General features: G+C 42.3%; 1 protein-coding gene across 2 annotated transcripts in view; it reads left to right on the top strand.

The window, feature by feature from the left end:
* SESTD1 (SEC14 and spectrin domain containing 1) overlaps window positions 1–26,827 on the top strand; it is a 228,202-nt gene that overhangs the window by 159,918 nt on the left and 41,457 nt on the right. For both annotated transcript variants that reach the window (XM_077448108.1, XM_077448109.1), the window contains exons 8-11: window positions 1,169–1,224; window positions 16,462–16,673; window positions 20,794–20,916; window positions 23,033–23,227. In XM_077448108.1, the coding sequence (XP_077304234.1) occupies window positions 1,169–1,224; window positions 16,462–16,673; window positions 20,794–20,916; window positions 23,033–23,227 (586 nt within the window). The remainder of the gene's footprint in view (window positions 1–1,168; window positions 1,225–16,461; window positions 16,674–20,793; window positions 20,917–23,032; window positions 23,228–26,827) is intronic.

The raw sequence follows: 26,827 nt of genomic DNA, 5'->3' as shown, positions 1-26,827 counted from the left end.
GCTGTTTTCTCCCTGCTTTTCAGGGAGAAGAAACAGCCAGATCACTCTTCCTAGGCACACAGAATTTTGTATGAATGGGCACAGCCGATCATCTGATTTCAGCCAAAATTTTTGGCTGAAATCTGCTGCCAAACCCATGCTGTGTCCATTCACAGCCCGGGTTGGCGGGGGTGATGGAAGTCAAGCGGCAATGTGCAGGTAAATTGTCTGGCCTGCCTGTGCCACCATTCCGCTGTAAATCTAGTAGTTAAAATAATTAAAAGATTGCTTTTGATACACTTGTCTTGACTTGATACAAGTGTTAAAGCGGCGTTCCACCCAAAAGTGGAACATCCGCTCGTTGTACACTTTCCCCCCTTAGGTGCCACATTTGCCACCTTTCGGGGGGAGGGGGGACAGGATACCTGTCCTTCACAGGTATCATGTTCCCACTTCCGGGAGCCTCAGCCGCGGGTATTGACATCACTGCCCGGGTTCCCTCCTCCTTCTCCAGACGCCAGGGCCAGTAGGAGAAAGGAGTGGAGCCTTGCATATGCTCAGTAGGGTTCCCGGCGTAAGGATTCACTGCCGGGGTTCCCTTACTCGCAATGTAGACGGCGTGCACCCGACAGCAGCAGTGCCAACATCGCTGGACTCCAGGACAGGTAAGTGTCAGAGTATTAAAAGTCAGCAGCTGCAGTATGTGCAGATGCTGGCTTTTAGTTTTTGCAGCGGTGGGCGGACCTCCACTTTAAGTTTCCTGTTTAAAGTTGGAATTTGGAAAATGCAGGCGCAAGGTTACAATTGGACCCAATTTGCATTTGAGAAGAGATGTTGATGCAAAAAGTATCTTTATGGTAAAAATCCAGTAACTGAGCTCTGTACATGGAGTTGCATTGAATGCAAGCAACAGGAAATTACAGTCACTGAGCTATACTTCTGAACACATTTTCTTCTAAGTAGTAAGCTTGGCTGCCCCTCTATTTAATAACTACACATAGAAACAAGACACTTAGAACAATAACATATTGATAAAAGTATTTCCATATGCTGACTACATTCACATATATATGTAAAGCCCTTTAAAAAGACTGTAAATTGCGTTTATCTCAAATTGAAGAGCCAGTGTTGCAGATAATTATTTTATGCTCGAAATAAATATCTCATTTATTTATTTTATCATTTGAAGGTCAATGGATTTCAATTATCTTCCCTCTGTTGATCCAGAAACTGTTCTACAAACAGGTAAGACCTATTTCCTTCTTTTTGTGAGAAGTATCATAGTCAGCATTTGTAAGCTGGTGGGATCCTGAGTAACAAATTGTACTGAACTTTGTATGAAAAGAATACCTACTCAAGTTCTGATGAAAATATTGTACCTTTTGGCAAATTTTTTTAAGTGGTTCTAAAAGCAGGTTTTTTCTGTTTCAGTATTTTTTTTTTTTAAGTTTTCACAAAAGAGAATACAAAAATGTTTACAAAGTACAGTATAAAATGTATACTAAATAGGTGGATATCCAAGCATTTTTTAGGCATGAAAATACACCCAAACATGTTCGTTCTTCCAAGTATAGACCCTTAGGCTGCTTTCACACTGGGGCGGGAGCAGCGTCGGCGGTAAAGCGCCGCTATTTTTAGCGGTGCTTTACCGTCGTTTTAGCGGCGGTGTGCGGGCGCTAGCGGGGTGGTTTTAACCCCCGCTAGCGGCCGAAAAGGGGTTAAACCCGCCCGCAAAGCGCCGCTGCAGCGGCGCTTTGCCGGCGGTATTGCCGCGGTGTCCCATTGATTTCAATGGGTACGAGTGGTATAGGAGCGGTGAATACACCGCTCCTTCACCGCTGCAAAGATGCGGCTAGCAGGACTTTTTTCACCGTCCTGCCAGCGCATCGCTCCAGTGTGAAAGCCCTCCGGCTTTCACACTGGAGTTAAAGGGGCCGGTTTTTTTCAGGCGTTACACAGGCGCTATTTTTAGCGCTGTAACGCCTGAATACCGCCCCAGTGTGAAAGCAGCCTTACTGTCGATATAGATTGTATTATCAGTGTTGTTATGGGGTAGCCCCAATGCTCCTTTAGTACTCCAAATGTGACATTAACAAAATGCATCTCAGACTCCATATACAGTTAAAGATAGAGCTTCTACATATTGCAAATTCAAATTAAAAGTCAGCTCATAACTCTTAGTAGATTGCAGATGGGCTTAAAGCGGGATTCCACTGCCTAAATCTTTTTTTTTTTTTTTTTTTTTTTTTTTTACAATGAAAAGGATGACATTAATTAAAATTAGTACTCACTTGTTCCAGTTTTGAAGTGTTTAATATATTTTCTTGTTAAATAAGTAGTTAGATTGCGTCTGTCTGTGGGTTCTCATCTTGCCTGTGGGCATGTGAAGCCCACAGGCATCCTCTTCCGGGGGAAAGGGACACTCATGTTGACTGCATTTACCATCATGCAGTGTGCGCTGTATCTCTCTGATCTCACGCATGCGCAGTGACTTAATTTCAGAGCGGAGACAAGAGCTTAGGTTGCCATCGCAATCAGGCGGCGTCGTCGAAAGTCCCGCCTGGTTGCGATGGTAAACTGGCTGATCATGTAGTAAAGGATTTCTTAATCCCGCGATAACTCACGGCCAGCCGCCGTACAGACTCCTGGGATCAATGAGAAAAGATCCCAGGAGACGGTGAGAGTTGTGCAAATGAAGAAATAGCCGCAGAAACACCACCCATATCCGCAAGATACACATTCAGGAAGCAGAGAGATTAGAAAGAAGGAAAAAAAAGGTACATTTTAAAACAAAACAAAAAAATGTTCAGTTTTAGACTTAGGCCCCTTTCACACTGACGTTCCGTTCAGGCCCGCCTGTCAGTTTTTCAGGCGGACCTGAACAGATGCTCCATAGAGCTCTATGGAGCGTCGGATGTCAGCGTGACATGTCCGCTGACATCCGAGCCGCTCCGATCCGAAAAAGTGTAACGGAGGAAAAAGCAATTTTTCCATCCGTCATCGGATCGGGTGACGACGGGCACTGCGGTCCGTCGTCATCCGATCTCCCATAGGGGAGAGCGGCGCTATGACAGGTCTGTCCCTGCGCAGTGTGCAGAGATGGACCTGTCATCTCCCTGCTCAGCGGGGATCGACTGAGTGATCCCCGCTGAGCAAACGGATATCCACGGGGCGGATCAGAACTGATCCGCCCCATGTGAAAGGACCCTTCGAATATCTATCTGATCACTTAGAGCTCTTATATATAAAACGGGTGGAGCTCTGCTTTAAGATCTACTGTATACATTAGTAAAAGGGGTCTACACCTTCATAAAGAGGATATCGCATGCCTCGCCATCCTGAGACTGGGCTTCAAAGTAAAGGAATAATCACTGTTTAGGGTTTAAAGGGACTAGGCCGGAAAACCCTGGTAAGACTACAACAAGGACCAAAAAAAAAGAAGAGGAAGAGGGAGAAAAGAAAGGTTGAAGGGAAAAGTATGGAATGACCTCGAGCTCCGACCCCGCCACCCTGCAACTTCTGTAATGGGGTATAGATCGAGGATCACCTGTCAGATACTTGACCTATAGATCCCAGACTTTCTCGAGCATCCACATTTCATCATTCAAGATCACTGTCATGCGCTCATTAATTATAATCCAGCAAAGTTTGTGCTTAAGCCGAATGGCACCACAGCTGATTTCCAAGATTTTGCAATAATAATCTTTGCTGATATAAATATACATGCTAGGAGACATCTTTTGGATTTAAACGCTGTCTCCACCTCATAGCCCAACAGCGCCTGTCTCGGGGGTTTGACAAGGTTTACCTGGGTAAGAGTGTAATTGAAATTATACACTCTGATCCAATAACGCCTTACCTTAGGGCATAGCAGAAGTTTTTTCTTTTTTTTTTTATCTTAATACATTCTATGCATTAAAATAAAAATCCTTCTGTGTGTAGCAGCCCTCCTAACACTTACCTGAGCCTCATCTCAATCCAGTGATGTTGCATGAGAGCCTCAGCTGTCTCCCTCCTGATTGGCTGAGACAGAGCAGCAAGCGCCATTGGCTCCTGCTGCTGTCAAAGTCAGCCAATGAGGAGAGAGAGGAGGCATGGCCAAGCCACAGCTCTGTGTCTGAATGGATGCAAAGCACAGCGGCTTGGCTCGGGTGCCCCAATAGCAAGCTGCTTGGTGTGGGGGGGCAGGAGGGAGGGGCCCGAGAAGGAGGATCAGGGCTGCTCTTTGCAAAACCAACTACACAGAGCAAGTAAGTATAGCAGGTTTGTTATTTTTAAACTAATAAATACTTTAATATCACTAGGCCTCATGCACACAGGATGTTATAAAAATCCGTAGCGTTAGCTGTAGAATGAGTTTTGTAGCATTTGTTAGCGTTTGTGGTTTTTAGCTTTTTCTTTTCTTTGCAGAACTATATGCCACAAAAGCTTATGGCTCAAAAAGGCTGATACATGCTGAATTGCTGAGTTTGTCAACTTTTATCAATGTTACAGTGTTTTTATAGCTGAAAAAAAAGCTCTTAAAACACACTAGTTCTGGGGGGGGGGGGGTTCTCAGCCAGAAAACGCCCCTACCAAAAACCGCTGATAAAAGCCTATGTGCGTGCATGAACACATAGGTTAACATGCTGGAGAGTTTACTGGCTGCAGAAAAAAATGCCTGAAGCCAAAAACTGCAGCTGTAAAAACGTCCAGTGTGCATGAGGCCATAAAATAAATACGGGACCTATTAAAACACATAAACCTCTTAGCCTGAAGATAGGCAGAGACTCGTATTTGCATCAGCATCAGTCAGATATGTACTAAGCACTTGTTGAGAAGCTTCTCTTGAAAAACATGAAAAATTAGCTGAAGGCAACGTATGGCTCCAACATATGGAAACCAGTTGTCTATTGCAGACTGTATTTCAAAATCATGCTGACTTACAGTGTAACTGCACCTTTGGTTTTAACCCCCTGCCAGTCCTTTACTGACCTGACGTTGATCAGATCGCAGAACCTTCATGGCTCTCCCGTTCATACCTATGAAGCTATTTTCTCCTGTGAAGCTACAAAGTATGAGATGATTTTAACAAGCTGCTCTGTGAGCTGGTCAATGACACCTAGTTGGATCAGGGACATAAGACCATCCAAAGTCCCAAGGTAGAAAAGCACGCCACCCCTGTGCAGCAGTTGGGGTCTTATCGTAAATATATGACCATTAGATAATGTTCAATACCGCATATGGTAAATTTTAAAATCCACAGGTCCTCTGGTCATACACAGTTATACAGATTTGGAGCCCATCTTTTGTATGCTGTATATGCTTCTCCTTTATCTGAATATTGCAAGTGCAATTAGTAAATATACCATTGTGCCAACGGGACTTCGCTATGGGGAATGATTTGTTTTATTTCTATGTCTGACATTTTATGAGACCTTTTCATGCTGAGACCATATCAAAAAATGTAAGCCAGAGCCTTGCTATGTGCTTCAGACCCACAATGTGCTTAAAATGATGCACAGTTAGTTTTTATTCATTTTTAGTTGCCCATCTAGTACAAATGAAGCTGTCCTCCACATGCTTGCGAGGGATTTGTAGTAGGTTTGTGTTGTGACCTTTGCTCCTTCAAGTGCGGGAAAGCTGGCTGTTTTTTTTTTTTTTGCAACCATCTGTCATTTTATTTGCAACAGTTGTTCACTTATGCGTGGTTCACACCTACAGTGCCTTGTGAAAGTATTCAGCCCCCTTGAACTTTTCAACCTTTTGCCACATTTCAGGCTTCAAACATAAAGATATAACATTTTTATTTTTTGTGAAGAATCACCAACAAGTGGGACAACAATTGTGAAGTGGAACGAAATCTATTGGATTTTTGAAACTTTTTTTAACTAATAAAAAAATGAAAAGTGGGGCGTGCAAAATTATTCGGCCCCCTTGCGTTAATACTTTGTAGAGACACCTTTTGTTGCGATTACAGCTGCAAGTCGCTTGGGGTATGTCTCTATCAGTTTTGCACATCGAGAGACTGAAATTCTTGTCCATTCTTCCTTGCAAAACAGCTCGAGCTCAGTGAGGTTGGATGGAGAGCTTTTGTGAACAGCAGTTTTCAGCTCTTTCCACAGATTCTCGATTGGATTCAGGTCTGGACTTTGACTTGGCCATTCTAACACCTGGATACGTTTATTTGTTAACCATTCCTTTGTAGATTTTGCTGTATGTTTGGGATCATTGTCTTGTTGGAAGATAAATTTCCGTCCCAGTTTCAGGTCTTTTGCAGACTCCAACAGGTTTTCATCCAGAATGGTCCTGTATTTGGCTGCATCCATCTTCCCCTCAATTTTAACCATCTTCCCTGCCCCTGCTGAAGAAAAGCAGGCCCAAACCATGATGCTGCCACCACCATGTTTGACAGTGGGGATGGTGTGTTGAGGGTGATGAGCTGTGTTGCTTTTACGCCAAATATATCATTTTGCATTGTGGGCAAAAAGTTCGATTTTGGTTTCATCTGACCAGAGCACCTTCTTCCACATGTTTGGTGTGTCTCCCAGGTGGCTTGTGGCAAACTTTAGACGAGACTTTTTATAGATATCTTTGAGAAATGGCTTTCTTCTTGCCACTCTTCCATAAAGGCCAGATTTGTGCAGTGTACGACTGATTGTTGTCCTATGAACAGACTCTCCCACCTCAGCTGTAGTTCTCTGCAGTTCATCCAGAGTGATCATGGGCCTCTTGGCTGTATCTCTGATACGTCTTTCTCCTTGTCTGAGCTGAAAGTTTAGAGGGACGGCCAGGTCTTGGTAGATTTGCAGTGGTCTGATACTCCTTCCATTTCAAAATGATCGCTTGCACAGTGCTACTTGGGATGTTTAAAGCTTGGGAAATCTTTTTGTATCCAAATCCGGCTTTAAACTTCTCCACAACAGTATTACGGACCTGCCTGGTGTGTTCCTTGGTCTTCATGATGCTCTATGCGCTTTCAACAGAACCCTGAGACTATCACAGAGCAGGTGCATTTATACAGAGACTTGATTACACACAGGTGGATTCTATTTATCACCATCAGTCATTTAGGACAACATTGGATCATTCAGAGATCCTCGCTGAACTTCTGGAGTAAGTTTGCTGCACTGAAAGTAAAGGGGCCGAATAATTTTGCACGCACCACTTTTCAGTTTTTTATTTGCTAAAAAAGTTTAAATTATCCAATAGATTTCGTTCCACTTCACAATTGTGTCCCACTTGTTGGTGATTCTTCACAAAAAATTTAAATGTTATATCTTTATGTTTGAAGCCTGAAATGTGGCAAAAGGTTGAAAAGTTCAAGGGGGCCGAATACTTTCGCAAGGCACTGTATGCAGTTTGCTTTTAATCCGTTCCTGCATTGCTTTTTGTGAGGATTTCATGTGCGTTATTTATTTTTATTTTTTTCACAGGAGGATGTTTTTGCTAAGCAGATAAAAAAATTGCAAAACGCAGCAAAAACGCACTACGCGTGTATTCCGCAGTATGTCCATTAAAGCCTGTTGAACCCAAAACGCATTGTGTTGTGTTATAAAAAAAAAAGTCCCTGGTCCTTTCCAAAAACGCATAAATGTGAACGTGTCCCATAGGAAACCATGTAAAATGGACTGTAGTGGACTGAAAAATGAAAACTGCACTAAAAAGCATATAGGTGTGAACAAAGCCTTAAAACAGATGCACACCTGGGAGATGGTCAGGGGCATCTTTAATATATTGGTGTATTGCTGTTTTCGAACAGCAGAGGGTGTGATTTTACTTATCAAGCTGCATCTTTATGGAACAATTGCACTATAATTTTCCTCACTGCTGCTGTTTGTAATGCTTTGCCATGCAGCACTATAGATTAGATTACATTTATGTAATAAAAAAATATGTATATTATTTGATTTATCATACAAAAAATGTAACCTTTTGCTGACAAATATACAAGGAGTGGTTTGAAGTGATGTAGTGTAGTGTAGTGGTGTTCACACTGTAAGACCCCTTTCACACCACACCGCCCATAGCGTGGGCGGTAAAACGAAATCAATATAAAATAGTGGTGTTTTACCGCCAGATTTGCTGCGCATTTCGGCCGCTAGCGGGGCGCTTTTACCCCCGCTAGCGGCCGAGAAAGGGTTAAAAACGCCGGCAATATGCCGCAATAGCGGTGTTTTGCCAGCGGTATTACAGTGCTGCCCCATTGATTTCAATGGGGAGCAGCGGTGGAGGAGCGGTAAACACCCCGCTCCTTCACCGCTCCAAAGAAGTTGCTGGCAGGACTTTTCCCTGACGTCCTGCCAGCGCAGCGCTGTAGTGTGAAAGCCCGAGCAATGGTGAAGCTTTTTTAGGGCGGATTGCAGGCGCTATTTCTAAAGCTATAGCGCCTGTAAAATGCCCTGGTGTGAAAGGGGTCTTAGAATTTACGTTACAAACCCTTCCCAATTGGAGATGTTTAAAGTAAACTGGAAGGGCCATACGATAACTAGAAAAGCTTTCACTGCTGGATATTGAATTGCACATCCTGGCTGGGAGAATCAATATTCCATTTAAGAAAATCTTTCCACTACTTTTTTTCTGATGCACTTTCCAAGTTGCAGTAGTTGTGCAAAGCATCTATATAAATGTGGTTTTGAGCCATAAATGTCACATTCTAGGTTTAAGGGCAGGTTTGCGTGTGTGTGTATTGTGTAGAATTTGAAAACGAGGTCTGACTAAAAATGTATATAATATGGTAGTTTCAGATTCAAGAGGGCAGCATTTTAAATATAAAGCTAAGATCAAAAGCATGGGGAAATTACCTCCATTTAGCAGGTGAAAAGTTCCAAACTAACCCTGGAAAGTGGTATTTTACCGAAAGAGTAGTTGAAACTTGGATCAAACTTTCAGCAGATGTAATAAATCGGTCGGCTGTAAGTGAATTTAAACATGCCTGGGACAAACAGATCTATACAAAAAAGGTTAATACAATAGGAAAATGTCTCTTAAAAAACGAAATGTGTATATGTATGTATGTATGTATGTATATATATATATATATATATATGTATGTATATATGTATATATATATATATATATATATATATATGTGTGTGTATATATAATGTGTGTATATATATGTGTGTGTGTGTATATATGTATATATAGACTGCTGCCAATGCCTATGTTTGCTTTAGAAAATGTTAGTTTTACGTCTGTCATGTTGATTCATTAGTGCCGATACTTCACAAATCATTGTTCTGGAACAAGTATTCAAGTCAGTTTATTCTTAAGAGAAGTTCGAAAATACAAAAAAAAAATAAAAATGAAACTTTCATTCTCACCTAGATGTTGTAGCATCAATCCCAGCTGTTTCATGCTGGTGTTCAATCGAAAAAATGCCTCAGATGGGTATGTGCATGCGCAGTACCAAATGTCGCTTCAGCTCATATGTTGATTAGCTGCGTGACGTCAACACAGCACATGCGCAGTTAGTCGGAGGCATTATCCGTTGCTAACAGCAGAGGGAGAACGTACTTGCTGTTGTGGGGTGGGTTGCAACCCGCCCTTAGACACAAACAAAACCTGCCATTAAACGCACACAACCTGCACTGTAACGCACACAAAACATGCCCTTCAGCACATGGAAAACCCACCCTGCAACATTGAAGGCATTTTTCAACAGAAGGCGTTATTCGAAAGAACACCAGCTCTACACCAAGAAATGATCGCTCAAAGACCACTGATCGCTCAGTCGGTGTTCAGTCTGCAGAGAGCCGGTGACTGCCAGCACTTACTAGAGCACCTGGCTGTGGAGGGGGCTAGCTGAGAGACCAAAGCAGCTGCCTGACCAGGCATTTTGGTAAAAAGATCAAAGTGCACCAGACTAAGTGCAATAAAGAAGTTTATTAAAATATCAGCCAATTGGCTACTTGCCTAATGTCTACGAGAAACAGGCATACGAGCCCAAAGGGTATCCGTAGTCACCGGGGGAGTCTGAGACTGTGTTTGGAGAGGTGTCCCAGCAGGCTGCAGCAAAGTGACAGCGAGGAGATGGAGGGAGACGGACTGGATCCTGCGTGCAAACCAGCTTGGAGCGCACTCGGGAAGGTGTGGAAATAACGTTGGGACGTGTCAGATGACGCGTTTCAAAGCTTCCACTTTTTCCTCAGATCTGATTAGTAACTGAAGCTGTCAGTCTTATATAGGCTTGTCTGGGAAAAAAGCCAATGCGACGTGGCAATACAGAATTTTAACCAAAGGTTTTAAAGGGGCCACTACTTGGCTATGATGAAAAACCATTACAAATGCCATTGTATAAGTTCCTTAGTAAAAAATAAAGTAATAAAAGCTTATAGCACTGCATAAAGGATTATAGAAGAGATTATAGCACAGCACGTTTCCTTTTTTGGGTGAATTACGACTGTAAATTTGGGATCTTCCCAGGGCCTGGACCGACTGAGTGTCATCAGCTGACAGTGTGCTTCAGATCACTGTTGGCTGAAAATGGGTCACAGGAGTACAAAAAAGTGCACTTCTGTGATCCATAGAAGACGGGCCAAAATAGCTTTGGCCAAACTTCTCCTTTAAAGTGATTGTAAACCCTTACATATACCCAGTGAAATGAACAACCTTAAATGATACACAGAGATGAAACAAATCCTCCTACATAGGTTTTATTTATTTATCTGCAGTCTTCTCTTGTCTACACCCCTTTAAAAGGGCAGAAAAGTGTTAAAATCCTTCTTCGTCTATCAGAAGCACAGAGGAGGGGGCAGAGAGGCTGCAGTAACAGTGTGAAAGTTGATTGGAGGAAAGGCACACGCTCCCCTACACACAGCTGAACTGGGTTCTAAATACACAAGCTGTCTGCTGAGCTCCCACCGCCTGACACAAATTTATGTTGTGTGGGGAAAACTTCTCAGAAGTGACTTGTGCTGATAAGAGACGAACAAAGCACCAGAGAGAATCTACACTTTGAGCTTTGGAGAGAGATGAGTAAACATTACAGATAGAGTATGTTCTTTGCTCAGATTCCATGACTGAGGTTTACAACCACTTTAACTTGCTGCAGGCTTCTTCCAAATCAGGGAATGTACAGTGCATCTGGAAAATATTCACAGCGCTTCACTTTTTCTACATTTTGTTATGTTACAGCCTTATTCCAAAATTTTATATATTCATTATTTTCCTCAAAATTTTACAAACAATACCCCATAATGAGAATGTGAAATAAGTTTGTTTTGAAATCTTTGCAAATTTATTAAAAACTAAAAAAAATCACATATACATAACTATTCACAGCCTACAATACTTTGTTTAAGCACCTTTTGGCACCAATTACAGCCTCAAGTCTTTTCGCCTATGATGCTACAAGCTTGGCACACCTATTTTTGGGCAGTTTCTCCCATTTTTCCTTGCAGGACCTCTCAATCAGGTTGGATGGGGAGCAGCGGTGCACAGCCGTTTTCAGATCTCTCCAGAGATGTTCAATCGAGTTCAAGTCTGGGCTCTTGGGCCACTCGAGGGTATTCACAGAGTTGTCCCGTAGCCACTCCTTTGTTATCTTGGATGTGTGCTTATGGTCATTGTCCTTTGGAAGATGAACCTTCGCCCCAGTCTGAGGTCCAGAGTGCTCTGGAGCAGATTCTCATCAAGGATGTCTCTGTACATTGCTGCATTTCTTTCCCTCAATCCTGACTAGTCTCCCAGTTCCTGCCTCTGAAAAACATCCCCACAGCATGATGCTGCCACCGCCATGCTTTACTGCACGGATGGTATTGGCCAGGTGATGAGGTGCCTGGTTTCCTCCAGACATGATGCCTGCCATTCAGGCCAAATAGTTCAATCTTTGTTTCATCAGATCAGAGAATTTTGTTTCTCATGGGCTTAGAGTCCTTCAGGTGCCTTTTGACAAACTCCAGACGGTCTGTCATGTGCCTTTTTACTGAGGAGCAGCTTCCGTCTGGCTACTTTACTATACAGGCCTGATTGGTGGAGTGCTGCAGAGATGGCTGTTCTTCTGGAAGATTCTCCTCTCTCCACAGAGAAATGCTGGAGCTCTGTCAAAGTGACCATCAGGTTCTTGGTCACCTCCCTGACTAAGGCCCTTCTCCCCCGATCGTTCAGTTTGGCTGGACGGCCAGCTCTAGGAAGATTCCTGGTGTTTCCAAACTTTTTCCATTTATGGATGATGGAGGCCACTGTGCTCATTGGAACCTTCAATGCTCCAGAATTTTTTCTGTACCCTTCCCCAGATCTGTGCCTTGATACAATCCTGTCTTAGAGGTCTACAGACAGTTCCTTGGACTTCATGGCTTGGTTTGTGCTCTGACATGCACTATTAACTGTGGGACCTTATATAGACAGGTGTGTACCTTTCTAAATCATGTCCAATCAACTGAATTTACTACAGGTGGACTCCAATCAAGTTGTAGAAACATCTCAAGGATGATCAGTGGAAACAGGATGCATACTTATGTACATGTGATTTTTAATTTTTTTTTTATAAACAAATTTGCAAAGATTTCAAGCAAACTTCTTTCACGTTGTCATTATGAGGTATTGTTTGTAGAATTTTGAGGAAAATAATGAATTGAATCCATTTTGGAATAAGGCTGTAACATAAAATGTGAATACTTTCCGGATGCACTGTATATATACTTTATATATGTAAAAAAAGTAAAAATAATTTTGTCTACCCTTTTAAAAAGTATACATTGTTAGATAAATCAAGATCATGTCACACCACAGCTAGAGCAATAATTGGCTTGAAATTTTTAGCCAGAGATAATGGAGAGAATTGTTGGGCACTGAAATTAATAAGGGATTTGTTTTAATTAATTCAGGAAATTATAACTTTGAAATGTCCTCCTCAATTCAGTGTGACCAGAAGGTCAGGGATGATCTTCATGGCTGATTAGGCATTTTACATTAGAGGATGTTTCAGTAGCAGAAATAAAGTGCTCTTTTTAGCTTCATGGAGGTGATGTGTCTTTATATACAGTAAATAAAACTGCAAAGTTAGCTTGTTTTGTGTACAGAACTAGCACGATCTTCAGTTTATGGTGTTCAGATGATATCATCCAATAGATAACAACAAGCGTATCAAGTGGCCGATAAATCGTCCTGCCACCGATGCCTCCTTTATATTTAGTTCCTCTGAAGTGTATCGACTGGCTGCAAATCCAGTTTGATTTTCTTAGTGAGGCGTATCGTGTACTTCCAGACCAGCCAGGCAAGCCCAGAATTTATTTCCACTTGAAACGCTTCTTTGAGTTTCTCACGCTGAGTGTAACGTCTCGGTGCACTGTGTTCTCCCTCTAGAATGCTCATAGTCACGCCTCGGTGATCTTGGGGATATTCACTCTATTAGAGCTCTTAGCATTTGATTCATAATCCATGATTTGAATCTGGATCTTTTAGAAAATGTTTTTATGCTTCTAATAAAGCACACTGTAATGCTCATTTCTAAAGTTCTTTAATTGTAATATACCCAAATAGGCTGGATTTAGAAGCGTATTTATGAAGGCTGGATGGAACGGAGGGCAAGGTTATTGCCTAAAAAAAAAAAAAAAAAACATCCAATGTCCAGCAATTCATATTTAGATGTAGAATAAAATGTAAGCTGGCAAATAATTGGCTGCTATGAGCTGCTCACAAGTTGCTTTTGAGGCTTTTGGAGCTCTGAGATTACATTTTTTGATTTTCAAACAGGAGACATAGCTGTGTTTTTATCAGAGAAAGCCAAATAGAGAAAAGCACCCTGTGGGTCACCTTATTAGTAGGATTTGATTGCCAAATCCAAGAGAGATGGTGAATAGAAAAGGCAAGACCCTCGCACCAACTTCAGCGAATGTATTGACACACCACACCACAATGATCTCAACTATTACTCTTACCAGAAGGCAAATCAAATGGACTGCAGGCACCCCGACTGCTCCCCTTTTCTAGGACTCAAAGATAGGTTTCTGCAGAGGATGCAATTATCACAAACTTGCTCCACTCGATTCCCCATTGAAGGAAGTGCGCCTGGCTAGAAAGACTCTGGCCATTCAAGAAATCTCTCTTCTTCCTCTCACCACTATCTCTTTGGCTTGCTAGTTGTAGCTCCAGCTTTAGGCTTCTGGGACAACAGTACTAAGGTGAGAGTTTATTTTCAGTGAGTAGAGTCCACGCCAGCTGTGCCATCACTGTACCTCAGTAAGCACTCTTTTCCAGCTTCCTGTGGCTCTGCTAAAACTAGACACTCACACTCGTGGCTGCTCCCTTACACCCACATGGACTCCTAAGGATGGTGGAGCCCAGAACCCTGGTCCTGTCTCTTAGGAGATGGCACAGCTGGCGTGGACTCTACTCACGAAAAAAAAATTGTCACCTTAGTACTGCTGTCCCAGAAGCCTACAGCTGCAGCTACAACTAGAAAGCCAAAGAGATAGCGGTGAGAAGAAGAAGAGAGATTTCTTGAATGGCCAGAGTCTTCCTAGTCAGACGCATTTCCTTCACTGGGTAATCGAGTGGAGAAAGTTTGTCATAATTGTCCTAATTGGATCCTGTGCAGAGACTTGTCTTTGAGTCCTGGGAAAGGAGAGCATTTGAGGTGCCTGCAGTGTGGGTTATGACTAAGGCCTTACAGGCTGAAACACGTCAACCTTTCTTATTTGTGTTTGGTCACTGTGGCTTGTTAAATACTAAATTTTTTAAATAGCAATCACCGGATTGCGGGATCATCTTTTCCTCATTTCCCTACTCAGCCAACGACTGTGGATCGAGCACCTGGGAACTCTGCTTTCTATGTGATGTATGGGTAGTAGCACTGACTTTTTTTGTTTATATAGAGTGGGAGAGTGGTTCACGCTGAAGCTACAAGATATCCCTAGCATCTATGTCTACATGCCCGTTTGATCTGCCTTCTAGTAAGAATAATAGTTGAGAGCACTGTGGTATGATGTGTCAATACATATACTGAAGTTGGTGCGAGGGTATCGCCTCTTCTGTTTACCATCTCCCTTAGATTCCATCTATTTTCATATCTCTTCAGCACTGCATATGAACCCTGTATTTATGATATATTGCCATCAACAATATTAATGCTGGCTGCTGGTGTGTTTTCATACATCTTTTTATACATCTGCTTTCCTGAAAGCGCAGATATTCCCACATTTATTTTGTATATGCTATGAGGAGGTTTACCTATAGGTACTGTAAATATCTCCTAAACTTGCACCGCTTAGGAGATATTTACTGTATACACTATTATGTCATCGGTGCTTGTGCTCTGAAGAACCGGCAGCCCGTGCATGCAGCGGGAGTGAAGTCATCGTGGCTCTGGCCAATCACGTCGCCAGAACCCGCGCACCCAGAAGAAACACCAGGAAGGATGTCAGCTGTGTACTAGCTCATTATGCATTTGTCTTACAGTTTTTTTTTTGTTTTTTTTTACATTGGGGTTTACAACCTCTTTAAGCCTGGTACACATTATGAATTTTTTCCATTCAACCCAGCGGGCTGAATAATAAACTGTCAGCTGTGGTCGGAGCCACTGCTCTAACGATCTAACGTCGGTACGGGAATCTCTCCCTCTGAGCTGTTGTGTTCTGAAAGGGTGACCCCCCAGCCAGAACACTCTGGTCAGCGCTCCCAGCCATTGGCTGAGAGCACTGATTGGGAGCCAATGAGCTGCTGGTTTTCTAGCATGCACGTCTGACAGAAGCATTCGGCCCGTGTGTACGGGACTTTAGACTGGAGTATTTTAGCAATGTTTAATTTTTCTTGGCAGATTTGGTTGATGTCTTTGACACGTATGGCTTAATATTAAAAAAAATATTTGAAAGAAATATTAATTTTAACAGGTATTATCATATCATGTTCATTACAAATTCAGAAAACAAGGGATTTATTTCTTGCTGTAGGATAGGGAATGGAAATATGTAAATCATCCTTTTAATGTCCCTCTGGTTAACTGTGCGCTCTGAAATGACTGATTTATAGCACAGAGAGAGCTTATACGCAGAGCCTTTTATCTATCTTCTTGTAGCTAGTTTTAGTTTAGTCTCTTCAGTGTTGAATATAGAAGGTTTAGGCCCCTCGGGAGAGGTTCGATCAGGTCTGGCTGTCCTCCTTTCAGCTGGACCTGATTACAGACCCCCTGTTCTCTTCAGACTTGTGTCCTTTTTACACCTGGTTACCTTCAGTCCGGCAAAAAAAAAAAAAGAGCAAAAGAGGATCTTTTCCCCTCCCCTGTTTGGCCGGATTGGAGGGCAGTCAGTTGTAAATGGACAGTTGGTCCCTTTACCGGCTGCCCATAAACCAATAGATCAGACCTTGACCGTGTGAAAGGGGCCTTATAGTGTGAGACCAACAGAAATGTGTAAGCCCTCAATTTACATACTGTACTGTACAGTCTATAGTGGTTGGTTGTTTGTTCTAACAACATGAAAAACTAGCAAAGTGTTTCTAGTGCATTAGAAATTATATTTAATTATGATCTTTTTAACAATGTATTAACTTTCTGCTCTTTAGGTCACGAGTTGCTATCTGAGCTTCAGCAGCGGCGGTTCAATGGGTCAGAGGGAGGCGTTTCATGGTCTCCAATGGATGATGAGCTTTTGGCTCAGCCTCAGGTTATGAAACTTCTCGATTCCCTTCGGGAGCAATACACTCGTTACCAAGAAGTGTGCAGGCAGCGAAGTAAGCGCACGCAGCTTGATGAAATCCAGCAAAAGGTTATGCAGGTAAGAAGAGGGGATTCTGAACTCCAGATTTTATTTAACTCTTAAATCAAGCTGATCCAAATGAACTACTTTCTTCGCTAATACATGCCCACTCGGAGTGCTGTATAAAATGTATGTAGCATCAGCTACATATAGAGTATACATCGCATTATTTGGATGTACGGGCATTTCCATCCTGTTCCCAGAAAAAAATTGTGCGCTGTTCAGCCATTCACAGGAAGCTTTGTGTTTTATGAATTAATGCAAACCTTTCTCTGACTGAGGTGGAAATTCTGACATCATCTACCCGCCTCTCCATCTCCCCCAATCAGAGGAAGCCTTGTATTCATTCTTAAAAATACAAGTTTTCCTGTGACTGGCTGAGCAGTGCTCAGCTTGGTTCAAATTTGTTTTGGCAAAACGGCGCTGTATACTGTATGTAGCTGATGTTATACATGACTCCCAGCCAGTGCACACATTGGAAAATAGTTTGGACCAGCTTGGTCCAAGCAAACTAAAATGAAATCAAACCTAAAGTTCAGTTTTAAATTAACAGTCATCACTTCTCTAAAGAGAATGTTGGAGCTGTATGATGCTTTAAAGTTTAAAGCTTTGAAGCTTTGAAGCTTGTGGAAAGCTTTGAAACTACTTTGTAAGTTTGGTTGCCAACTGTTGCCAAACTGCAAATTACCATCATTCCTCTGCCTTTGGGAGTCATGCTTGTAACTATCAGCATTGGAATGCCTTATGGGACTTGTAATTCCGCAACAGCTGGAGGGCCACAGGTTGGGCACCCATGGTGTACTTTCACGTGTTGAAGACTATATATGTACAAGGCCTAATGCCTCATACACACTGGATAATGCCTTTGGTGTCTTGGTTACTTCTCTAAATTAGATCCCTTTAACACTGAGGTGGTTTTTAGGCATTTTCACGCTAGAAATAGCGCCTCTAAAATGCCTGAAAACCGCATCCTATTTATTTCAGTGTGACTTTTCACACTGGGGTGATGCGCTTGCAGGACCTTAGGAAAAGTCCTGCAAGCAGCACCTTTGGGGCAGTTTGGGAGTGCTGTATACAGCGCTCCCAAAACTCCCCTGCCCATTGAAATGAATGAGCAGCGCTTCCAATCACCTGAAACGTGCTTCTTTGGGGGTTAAAAGCACCCCGCTAGCTGCCAAAAAGCAGCGCAAAAGCACCGCTTAAACAGCGGTAAAGCTAAATAGAGTGTCGCTTCACCGCTAGTGGCCGGAGCTTTCAGTGTGTCTTATAACCCCCTATCACTTAAAGAGGGAGTCCATCTACAAAAAAAATATTAAAAGCCAGCAGCTACAAATACTGCAGCTGCTGACTTTTAATAAATGGACACTTACCTGTCCCAGGGTCCAGCGATGTCGGCAGCCGAAGCCGAGCAATCGCTCGGTTCTTGGCTGCTTTCACCGCCATTCTCATTTGAGTAAATAAGGAAGTGAAGCATTGCAGCTTCACTTCCCGGTTCCCTACTGCGCATGCACGAGTCACACTCCGCATCGTAAGTGGTCCCCGCTATCTTCTGGGACCTATGTGTTTCCCAAGACACAGCGGGGGGGGTGCGGGAAGGGGCATGACTCCCGCGGGAGTCTATTCCCGGAAGTGGTTGCAGATACCTGTATTATACAGGTATCTGCACCCCCCCTCCCCCCTGAGAGGTGCCACAATTGGCACCTCTCAGGGGGGAGGAATCCGATCAGTGGAAGTTCCACTTTGGGTGGAACTCCACTTTAAGTATTTTTTCCAACAGAATTTAACTGTATATTTTACATTTGTTTTGTATTGCAATTATAATATACAATTCTATGTTTTAACATATTTTTTTCAACCCTGGCTAGTAGTTTTCCAGAAATTTGTCTTTAACTTATATTAATAGTTCTTGAGCCTTGTAAAGGTTTCTATTTAGTTATCTTGTCTAGCAAGCTCTGAAATCACATGACACTTTATTTGCACAGAAGCAGACTCTATTCTGTATATAATAATGTGACATCTGAATACAGTTGCACCAGAACTTACTTTGAGGGTTCATATCAAAGGACATGAATACTTCATTTAAGTTTTTGTTAGCCTGGAGAACTATTTAGATTTTCTTCCAGTTCAACATTATGGAGATCTGTAGGTCAGTAACATGAAATCTCAATTTTATTTCTGGGTTAGAACACTTTAAAACAAAATTTTTCAACCAGGGCGACCTTTCAGGTTTCTTCAGGGGTGCCTTGACAAAATGCCTAAAAATTGGCCAAAAATGTTACAAGCAGCAGGTGGATGAAGTTTGCCTTTTAGTTACACAATGCCACAGGTTTTCATTGTGCACCATTCTAACCTTCCAGCCTCCGGTGTCTTAACTACCAATGATGTCATCAGTTGATAAGGAGAACAATGGGCACCTGTACAGCATCCTTGTTTGCCCCCCCCCCCCCCCCTCTATCAGCACTGGGGTCACATTAGCTGAGATGGGAGATAAATTGAGGGAGAAGAGAAACACTGGAATACCATTTTACATTTTAGAATAGGGGTGCCTCTAGATTTGTGCATCATTTTTAAAGGGTGCCTCGACTGAAAAAAAAGTTGAGAAGCACTACTTTAAAATGTGTAAAAAAAAAAAAATAAAAGGTCCAAGGAGGGTAAATTCTTGCACATAGCACTGTCTGGCTGGTTTTCTTTAAGTTGTTCTGTTAAGAGATGTAATTTTTTAAGGGGTAATCTGCACTCTGGGATATGTCTTCTGTAGTTATAAGACATGTCACTCGGTTAGGCTGTACTGACAGGTCTGCTTATCCTGGAAGTCTTAATCCAAGTCTACATGCGTCAGAAGTACAGCAGAGAAACGTGAGTCTACCAGTGCCAAGTCAGCCACATGACCTTGCTAGCAGCAGCAGATATCACTTCTTCAACATAGAATGGATTTAAGCCCATGTTAGTTCTCCTTGCTGAATATGTATTTGCAAAAGAAAATACCTAGCTAAATCACCATTAATGCTTAAATTAGGAATGCATGGAAGCGGAAAGTTAGCTGAAAGTAAGACACATAAGCACGTTTGCCTTGCAAAAAGGTATACGCTTTTTTTTTTTTTAATAAAGTACCTACCCTGCCCAATACGAAGAGTTGTAATGTGACACAGAGTTTGATTTCTTTGGGACACTGACAGTGAATGAACACCCCCAATCCCCACCTTTTCCCCGATGCCTTATCGTGACAATGAGAACCTGAGGGCTAAAAACACTTTAGACCCCCTTCACGTGGGCGCCATCTGTTTATTCACGTTTATTCAAAGAAAAAACATATTCAGTCTAAATAAGTTTTTCATCCATTTTTTTTTTGTTTAACTTCCGCCCACTGGCGTCCTTAACAACCAGGACTTATGCTTTCTGTCGCTGAGGGATTCCCCACTGAATCCCTGAATATGCTCAATTCATACAAAGCCATTTGGGTCTGGTATGGGTTTTGGGGAGCCTCATGGCAAAAAGCCAAAAAGTGGCATGAGGTCCCCACAATCCATACCAGGCTCTTCAGGACCCTGGCCCGGTTGGGGGACTTATCATAATCTGGAAGCCACCCTTTAACAAGGGGGTCTCCAGATCCTAAGCCAAAAATAATAGAGCCCTGGCGAGCGGTTTAGACATTAATGGCTGTGTGTTGAGTTATTTTGAGGGGACAGCAAATTTACACTGTTATACAAGTTGTACACTCACTACTTTCTTTACTTTGTAGCAAAGTGTCATTTCTTCAGTATTATCACATGAAAAGATATAATAAATATGTACAAAAATATGATGGGTGTACTAACTTTTGTGAGATACTGTATACGGCATACACAGATGTTTGTCAGAAACCTAGATTCAAGTGAAAGTACATTTAGGAGATAAATATGCTTCTGCATGTTTTGAAATATTTTATATATTTGGAATGAGGTGTATATTATCATCAAGAACTCTCCAAGTCCCTGTCCACATAAAAATGAGCTGGTGGATGTGACCAGATTCTTGGATGTTATTCATTGTCTTTGGAAAACGTGAAATGTTCTGCAAATGTTTATACTTTTTTTTTTTTTTTTTTTTTTTTTACAGTTTGTGTCTCAATTTTATTAATGTGAACTGTCCTTTTATACAGGTTGTAAACTGGCTGGAAGGACCTGGGTCAGAACAGCTGAGAACCCAGTGGGGTATTGGAGATTCCATAAGAGCATCTCAAGCCTTACAACAGAAGCACGAGGAGATCGAGAGTCAGCACAGTGTAGGTGGCTGTGTGTCATTGTTACTATAGGACATATCTGCTCATGTACAGTATGCAGAACTATTTAGTTTCTCATTCAATGCTGAATGTCATACTTTTCATCCCAGGATATGTAGTCAGTAACCAGGGAACACTTTGGCTGACCAGCTTGTAATGCAGTAGAAGTATTCCAGTACACATACTCACAGTAGAAGCTTTACTGACTCTCACACATTGTAACATTATACTGCACCGACTGTTCCAGAACACTTGAGGGTCTGTGTCATATTTTGGCTGTGCTGGATTATGTCGTTGAAAGAAAATATGTGCTAGAGAAATACATTGCCATTGCTGATCAGAATGCTGATTGCCTGACTGTTATGCTGAGCTTTTTCTTCTAAGACAGGTATTACACCTGTGTGTTGCAGTAAATGTGTAATAAAATGCAACGCACGGTAATGCACATTAGAGCTTTGCGATTCTGGCCAAAACGAGAATCACAATTTTTTTTGCTTAGAATAAAAAGATCACGATTCTCGCGACATAAAATCGTTCATCTTATACAAAAAAAATGGGCTAACTTTACTGGTTAGTTTTTTTTATTTTTTTATTTATTCATTAAAGTAATTTTTTCAAAAAAATATTGCATTTGAAAAATCGCTGCGCAAATACAGTGTGACATAAAATATTGCAACAACCACCATTTTATTCTCTAGGGTGTCTACTAAAAATATATATATAATGTTTGGGGGTTCTAAGTAATTTTCTAGCAAAAAAAATTAAAAATAATTTTAACTTGAAACCAACAAATGTCAGAAAAAAGGTTTAGTATTTAAGTGGTTAAACTTTTTTCACTTACACACAGTCTATTCCATTGACAAATTGTTACAATGTTTATACTTAAGTTCAACTGATAAAGAATGTTTTGATTCTTGGAAGACTGCCCAGTTTTTCTCTTGCTTTCTTTTGAGGGCCATGGCTTCTGAAGAGCAGAGAGGATTATTTGCATAGAAAGAATTGTGAAACACTCTAGTCAAGGTTGCGATAACAATTCATGATGATTAATTGTGCAGCTCTAATGCAAATTGTGCACAAAAAATGTGCATTTAATATTTGTTCCTACAGATGCCTGGAAAGCATTGCATTCATGATCAGGGGTGCAATGTCAGGCTTCTGCAGACGAGCCCGTACCTCCGATACGGCTGACTGTTAAGCTGCAGGGCTTGTGAATGTACTATGAGAGCACTCATCAGCCACCTCGCAATCCATTCAGAACTACAAGCCATCAGCCACAGTGGCTAACGGTAGTTGTAAGCTATTCATTCACAGGAAGCTGTTAATGAACAACACAGCCATGTGGGCAGAGTTCTGCACGGCTGCGCTGTTTTTGAATTGCGACAGCAGGTGCCTCTGTAATATTTAGGTGGTGAATCGGGGGGGAAAAGCTGCAGGAGCTGGAACATGTAACATGTTCCCAAAGAAGAACTTAACTTTTAAGACACAACGGTGCACACAGATGAAAACCCTCTGCACAAGGGGCCGCTTGTCCACTTTTTATGTGCATTGGTATCACATTTAAAATGATCATTGCTGATGGATGTTGATTTACATCCTGAAGGATAAAGACTTGCTGTGTATATCCATAAATGAAAAAGTAAATAGAATATTTGAACTTACTATAATGTTTCTTCCTTTGAGTCCATTGAAAAACAAACAAACAAAAAAAACGTTATGCATACCTGCTCTGTGCAATGGTATCGCATAGAGCGGTCTCTTTGCATCCTCTTTTGCTATCTGCTCCTCTTCAGCAAGCCATATGCTGAGGGGGTGCACAGCTTGGCCATTAGCCTGCTCTCTTCTCACAAGATTTGACAGATAACAGTAGGAGCCCATGGCTACCTGTGTCATCTGTTAGAAGAGGAAAGAGGGCAGCAGGGAGTGCATTAAGGTAAAAAAATGTTCTGACTTTAAAACTACATTGAGTTGTCATAGACTCATCAAGATCTGTCTTCTTCCACAAACATTGCTGCAATATAGCCTGTTTATGGCCTTTGTTTTATTTGTTGAATTAACTAATGCCATTTGAGTAGTATGTTTGTGCTTATTGTTCTATCATTGTTCATCTGCTGCTTTCTAGGAATGGTTTGCTGTGTATGTGGAACTGAACCAGCAGATTGCAGCGCTCCTGAATGCTGGTGATGAAGAGGATCTGGTGGAGTTGAAGGGTTTACAGCAGCGACTCAGTGATGTCAGTTACAGGCAGGCCAGCCAGCTAGAATTCCGGCAAAACCTTTTACAGACGGCACTAGAATTTCATGGTGTTGCTCAAGAGGTATTGTTGTCAATGTATTTAAAGTATAAATCTCTAGTTTGTAATGCCTGGTACACATCATGACCAATAAACGCCCACCAGAGGGTCTAGAACAAAAAACTATAGAAAATAAACCTAAAACAAGTGCATAAAGCCAATATTGAATAGATGGTAAATGTGTCTTGTGATATCACACAAATAACAAACTAACTAAAAAGTAAAAGCCAGGCATAAGCAATATCCTTGCTTTGCTGTGGTTCCCCTGCAGTATCAGTTCATTGCCATTCCCTTCAACCACTTGTCTGCATCTCAGATATTCACTAAGGTGCTAGCCCTGGTGCACTCCTATGGCATCTTGATTGTGGGATACTTAGGGCAACTTTGTGACATCCTTTGCTCGAACTGACTCATTGTTTACAGTATTTGGGTCTAGTCCACAACACAGTTCAGGACAGCGTCGTACTACAGGGGAAACCTTACACATTTTGGCCTCAGATTCAAATTATTCAGTCCAGTAGCTGTCTGCTAGGTTTAATGGTAGCCCCTTTTGAGATTGTTCTTTTGGCTCAGTTTTACTCCATATTTCTACAACACAACTTTCTGTCATCATGAGATGCGTTGATTCACTCTCTGGACAGACTGAGTCATCTATCACCAGGGACCTGGTGGTATGGAATCTGGCTCTGGCGTAAGGTAAATCCTTCCTTCCCACCTTTTGAAAGTACCCGTATGATGGATGGTAGCCTGTCAGTCTGAGGAGGAGTTGTGGGCACCCTCTCGCTGCAGGAGACTTTGACATCGAGGGAGTCTTGTCTCCTGATCCACATCTTGGGGCTTTGGATCATTTAGCTGTCTTTGCAGAAATGGACAATTTTACAGCAGGGTCATCCATTTTGGATTCAGACAACACCACGGCATTGGCGGACATTAAAGGATCTTTCTACAAAAAATAATAAATGCATTTATTATTTTTTGTAGTAGGAGCCTATAAAGTATTGCACCAGTAATCAGAAAATCGCTGATGCCATCCAGGTCTCCTGAACACTGTAATGCCGCGTACACATGACCGGACTTTCCGGCAGACTAGGTCCAACGGAAACAGTCCATCAGACAATCCGATTGTGTGTGTGCTAATCCAATTGTTTTTCATAAAAAATAAAAAAAATCAGACGGACCTAGAAATAGAATATGTTTCAAATCTGTCCGACTGACTCAATTCCTTTCGGGAAAACCGTTCGTCTGTATGCTGGTCCGACGGACCAAATACCACACAAGGGAAGCTTCTGGCTATTGAACTTCCTTTTTTAGTCCTGTCTTATGTCATAACGTTCAAAACGAATGGACTTTCGAACTGACTTAGTCCGTCCGTGTGTGGGCAAGTCAGTTCGTTCGGAACTCCGCCAAAAGTCAGTCGGGAAGACCGTTGGACCTAGTCTGCCAGAAAGTCCAGTCGTGTGTACACGGCATCAGTGTATCTGCTTTCCCATACAGGTAAGCCGATACTTGCAGACAGACTCATTGAACTACCACAGCGCTCCATAGCCCCATGGTAGTTCATTAAGAATTACAGGCCGACAGCTGCCAAGGATGTCGGGGTTTGTTATGCATTCACACACAGAACTCTGTGTGTGAATGATGTGCCCGTGTGGGTGGAGCCCGTTTTAAAACGGTGATAGCTGGTACAGGAAACTTCTTCCTGTACTGCTGTCACAGGGAGGGGGGGCAGCGGCTGCAGCACTGGGAACATGTTACATGTTCCAACCTATAATCGGGTGTAACATGTTTCCAAAGATAAACTTGTGCTTTAATCTTCAGGGGAAACCAGAAGTCTCACCACAGCAGGAGTTAAATTGGACAAAAGTGGCCCAGTACGGCCGCAGACGATTGGCAATCAGGCTTCTGCAACATCTGGACTGGGGTTACTAGTCCCTACACTATGGTGTTCCAGGACCTGTGTCACAGGAGGGGGATGCTGGCTGTGGGCCTCCTGGCCTCCACATTTGTCAGTGTGGTAGTGGTGGCTAAGTGGGATCAGTACACCCTGATCTATGCCTTTCCTCCTCTAAAACGTCTTGATTGTCTTCTTTGCAGGCAGGTGTGGTACGCCAACTTATTTAGGCTCCTGGCAGACTCTTTGTGAGCTCTGCTGGATAGTGAAGGTCTTGTGTCCCAAGGACCCATTTTGCTATCCTGCTTCAAGTCACTGGCTTTAACTGCATGGTTATTGATGCCCAGGTTCTGAGGGACAAGGGAGCATCTTTCAGTCTGTGATTTCCAAGATGCTAAATCTAAAAAGTCTGCTTCTCGCAAGGTCTGTCATCAGACTTGGAAGGCATACGTTATTTAAAGTGGAAGTAAACCCTTCTATCGTTTTCAGTCAAGGAAGCTGCCATCTTGGCCTCTAATAATTCTTCAACTGCCACAATGCTGCACATGTGATCAGTTACAACACCAGCCATTGGATGGTTTAAAAGTTTGGTTGAGAGCGCAACCAATGTGAAAGTTAGCATTTCTGGCATGCAAGTGTTTTTCGAAACTGGGTTTACTACCGCTTTAATAGGAGTGTTGGATCTTCCACCCCAGGAGTTTTTTTGTAGGGCAAATCCTCCCCTTTTTTCAGTGTGGGCCAGCATTTTTGTTCTCCGCACTTTCAAGGATCAGGTTCTCAGCCTTTATATTCTGTTTCAGAGACCATTAGCCTCTCTCTTTTTGATTAAGACCTATTTACAGGGCATTCCCCAGATAGCTACCCCTGTCTATTCCCCTGTGACTCCATGGGATCTGAATCTAATTCTTTGTGCACTTCAGAAACCACTGTTTGAGCCCATTAGAGGCATTCCTCTGTATACTCTCACCCATAAAATAATTTGTTATCACCACTTTAACTAGGACCTCATTCTTTCTCTTCCCTCTGGCTTCAGTTCACCAAAAGGGAACCTCCCGTCATTGTCTGAATGCTGTTCAGGCTGTCTTCTTAGTCACTGCTTCTTTCAGGAAAATAAATTCCCTTTCTATCACTGTGGATGGATCCGGTAAGGGTGCACCACCTTCCTTCTGTTTCCACTAAATTTAGGTAGCTCAGGTGGCCTCATGCCCAAGCTTGTGATTTCAAGAACTGGTTCCACCTGTTCCTGTTAAGGCAAGCTCTGTTAGATCTGTAAGTGCTTTTTGGACTTCTCAGCATAAAGCAACTATTTCCCAGATGTGCTTGGCATAATGTCCCTTCGGCTACTTCTGTGAGTTGCAGGCAGTCCCTAGTTCTCTGTTGTTTTTCTTGGACTGTTTGTTTGCTGTGTTGCCCACGTCTCTGTTGAACTGCTTCTTGACATCTCAAAGGTTAAAAGATAAGTTCACCTTTTGGAACATGTAATGTCTTCTGGCAGCTGCAGCCTCTCACCCCCTCCCCAGTGACAGTGCGAGGGCATCTTCTCTGGACGCCCCCTGTCACCATTTGAAAATCGCATCATTCATCCACAGTGCTCTGTGAATGGGAAACTGCAAGTACCATCAGCATTTATAGCTGTCAGCTTGTAGTTTCAATGAACTACTATGGCGCTGTTGAGAGCTTTGGTAGTTCATTCTTTCTTCCTGTCAGTATGTATATACCTCTCTGTAGGAGGT

This window comes from Lithobates pipiens, unplaced genomic scaffold, assembly GCF_037356315.1.
Source record: "Lithobates pipiens isolate NorthernLeopardFrog02 unplaced genomic scaffold, aLitPip1_a1.2 Scaffold_22, whole genome shotgun sequence".
NCBI lineage: Eukaryota > Metazoa > Chordata > Amphibia > Anura > Ranidae > Lithobates > Lithobates pipiens.
Note: the sequence above shows the minus strand (reverse complement) of the source record. Positions and strands in the feature narration are given on the sequence as shown.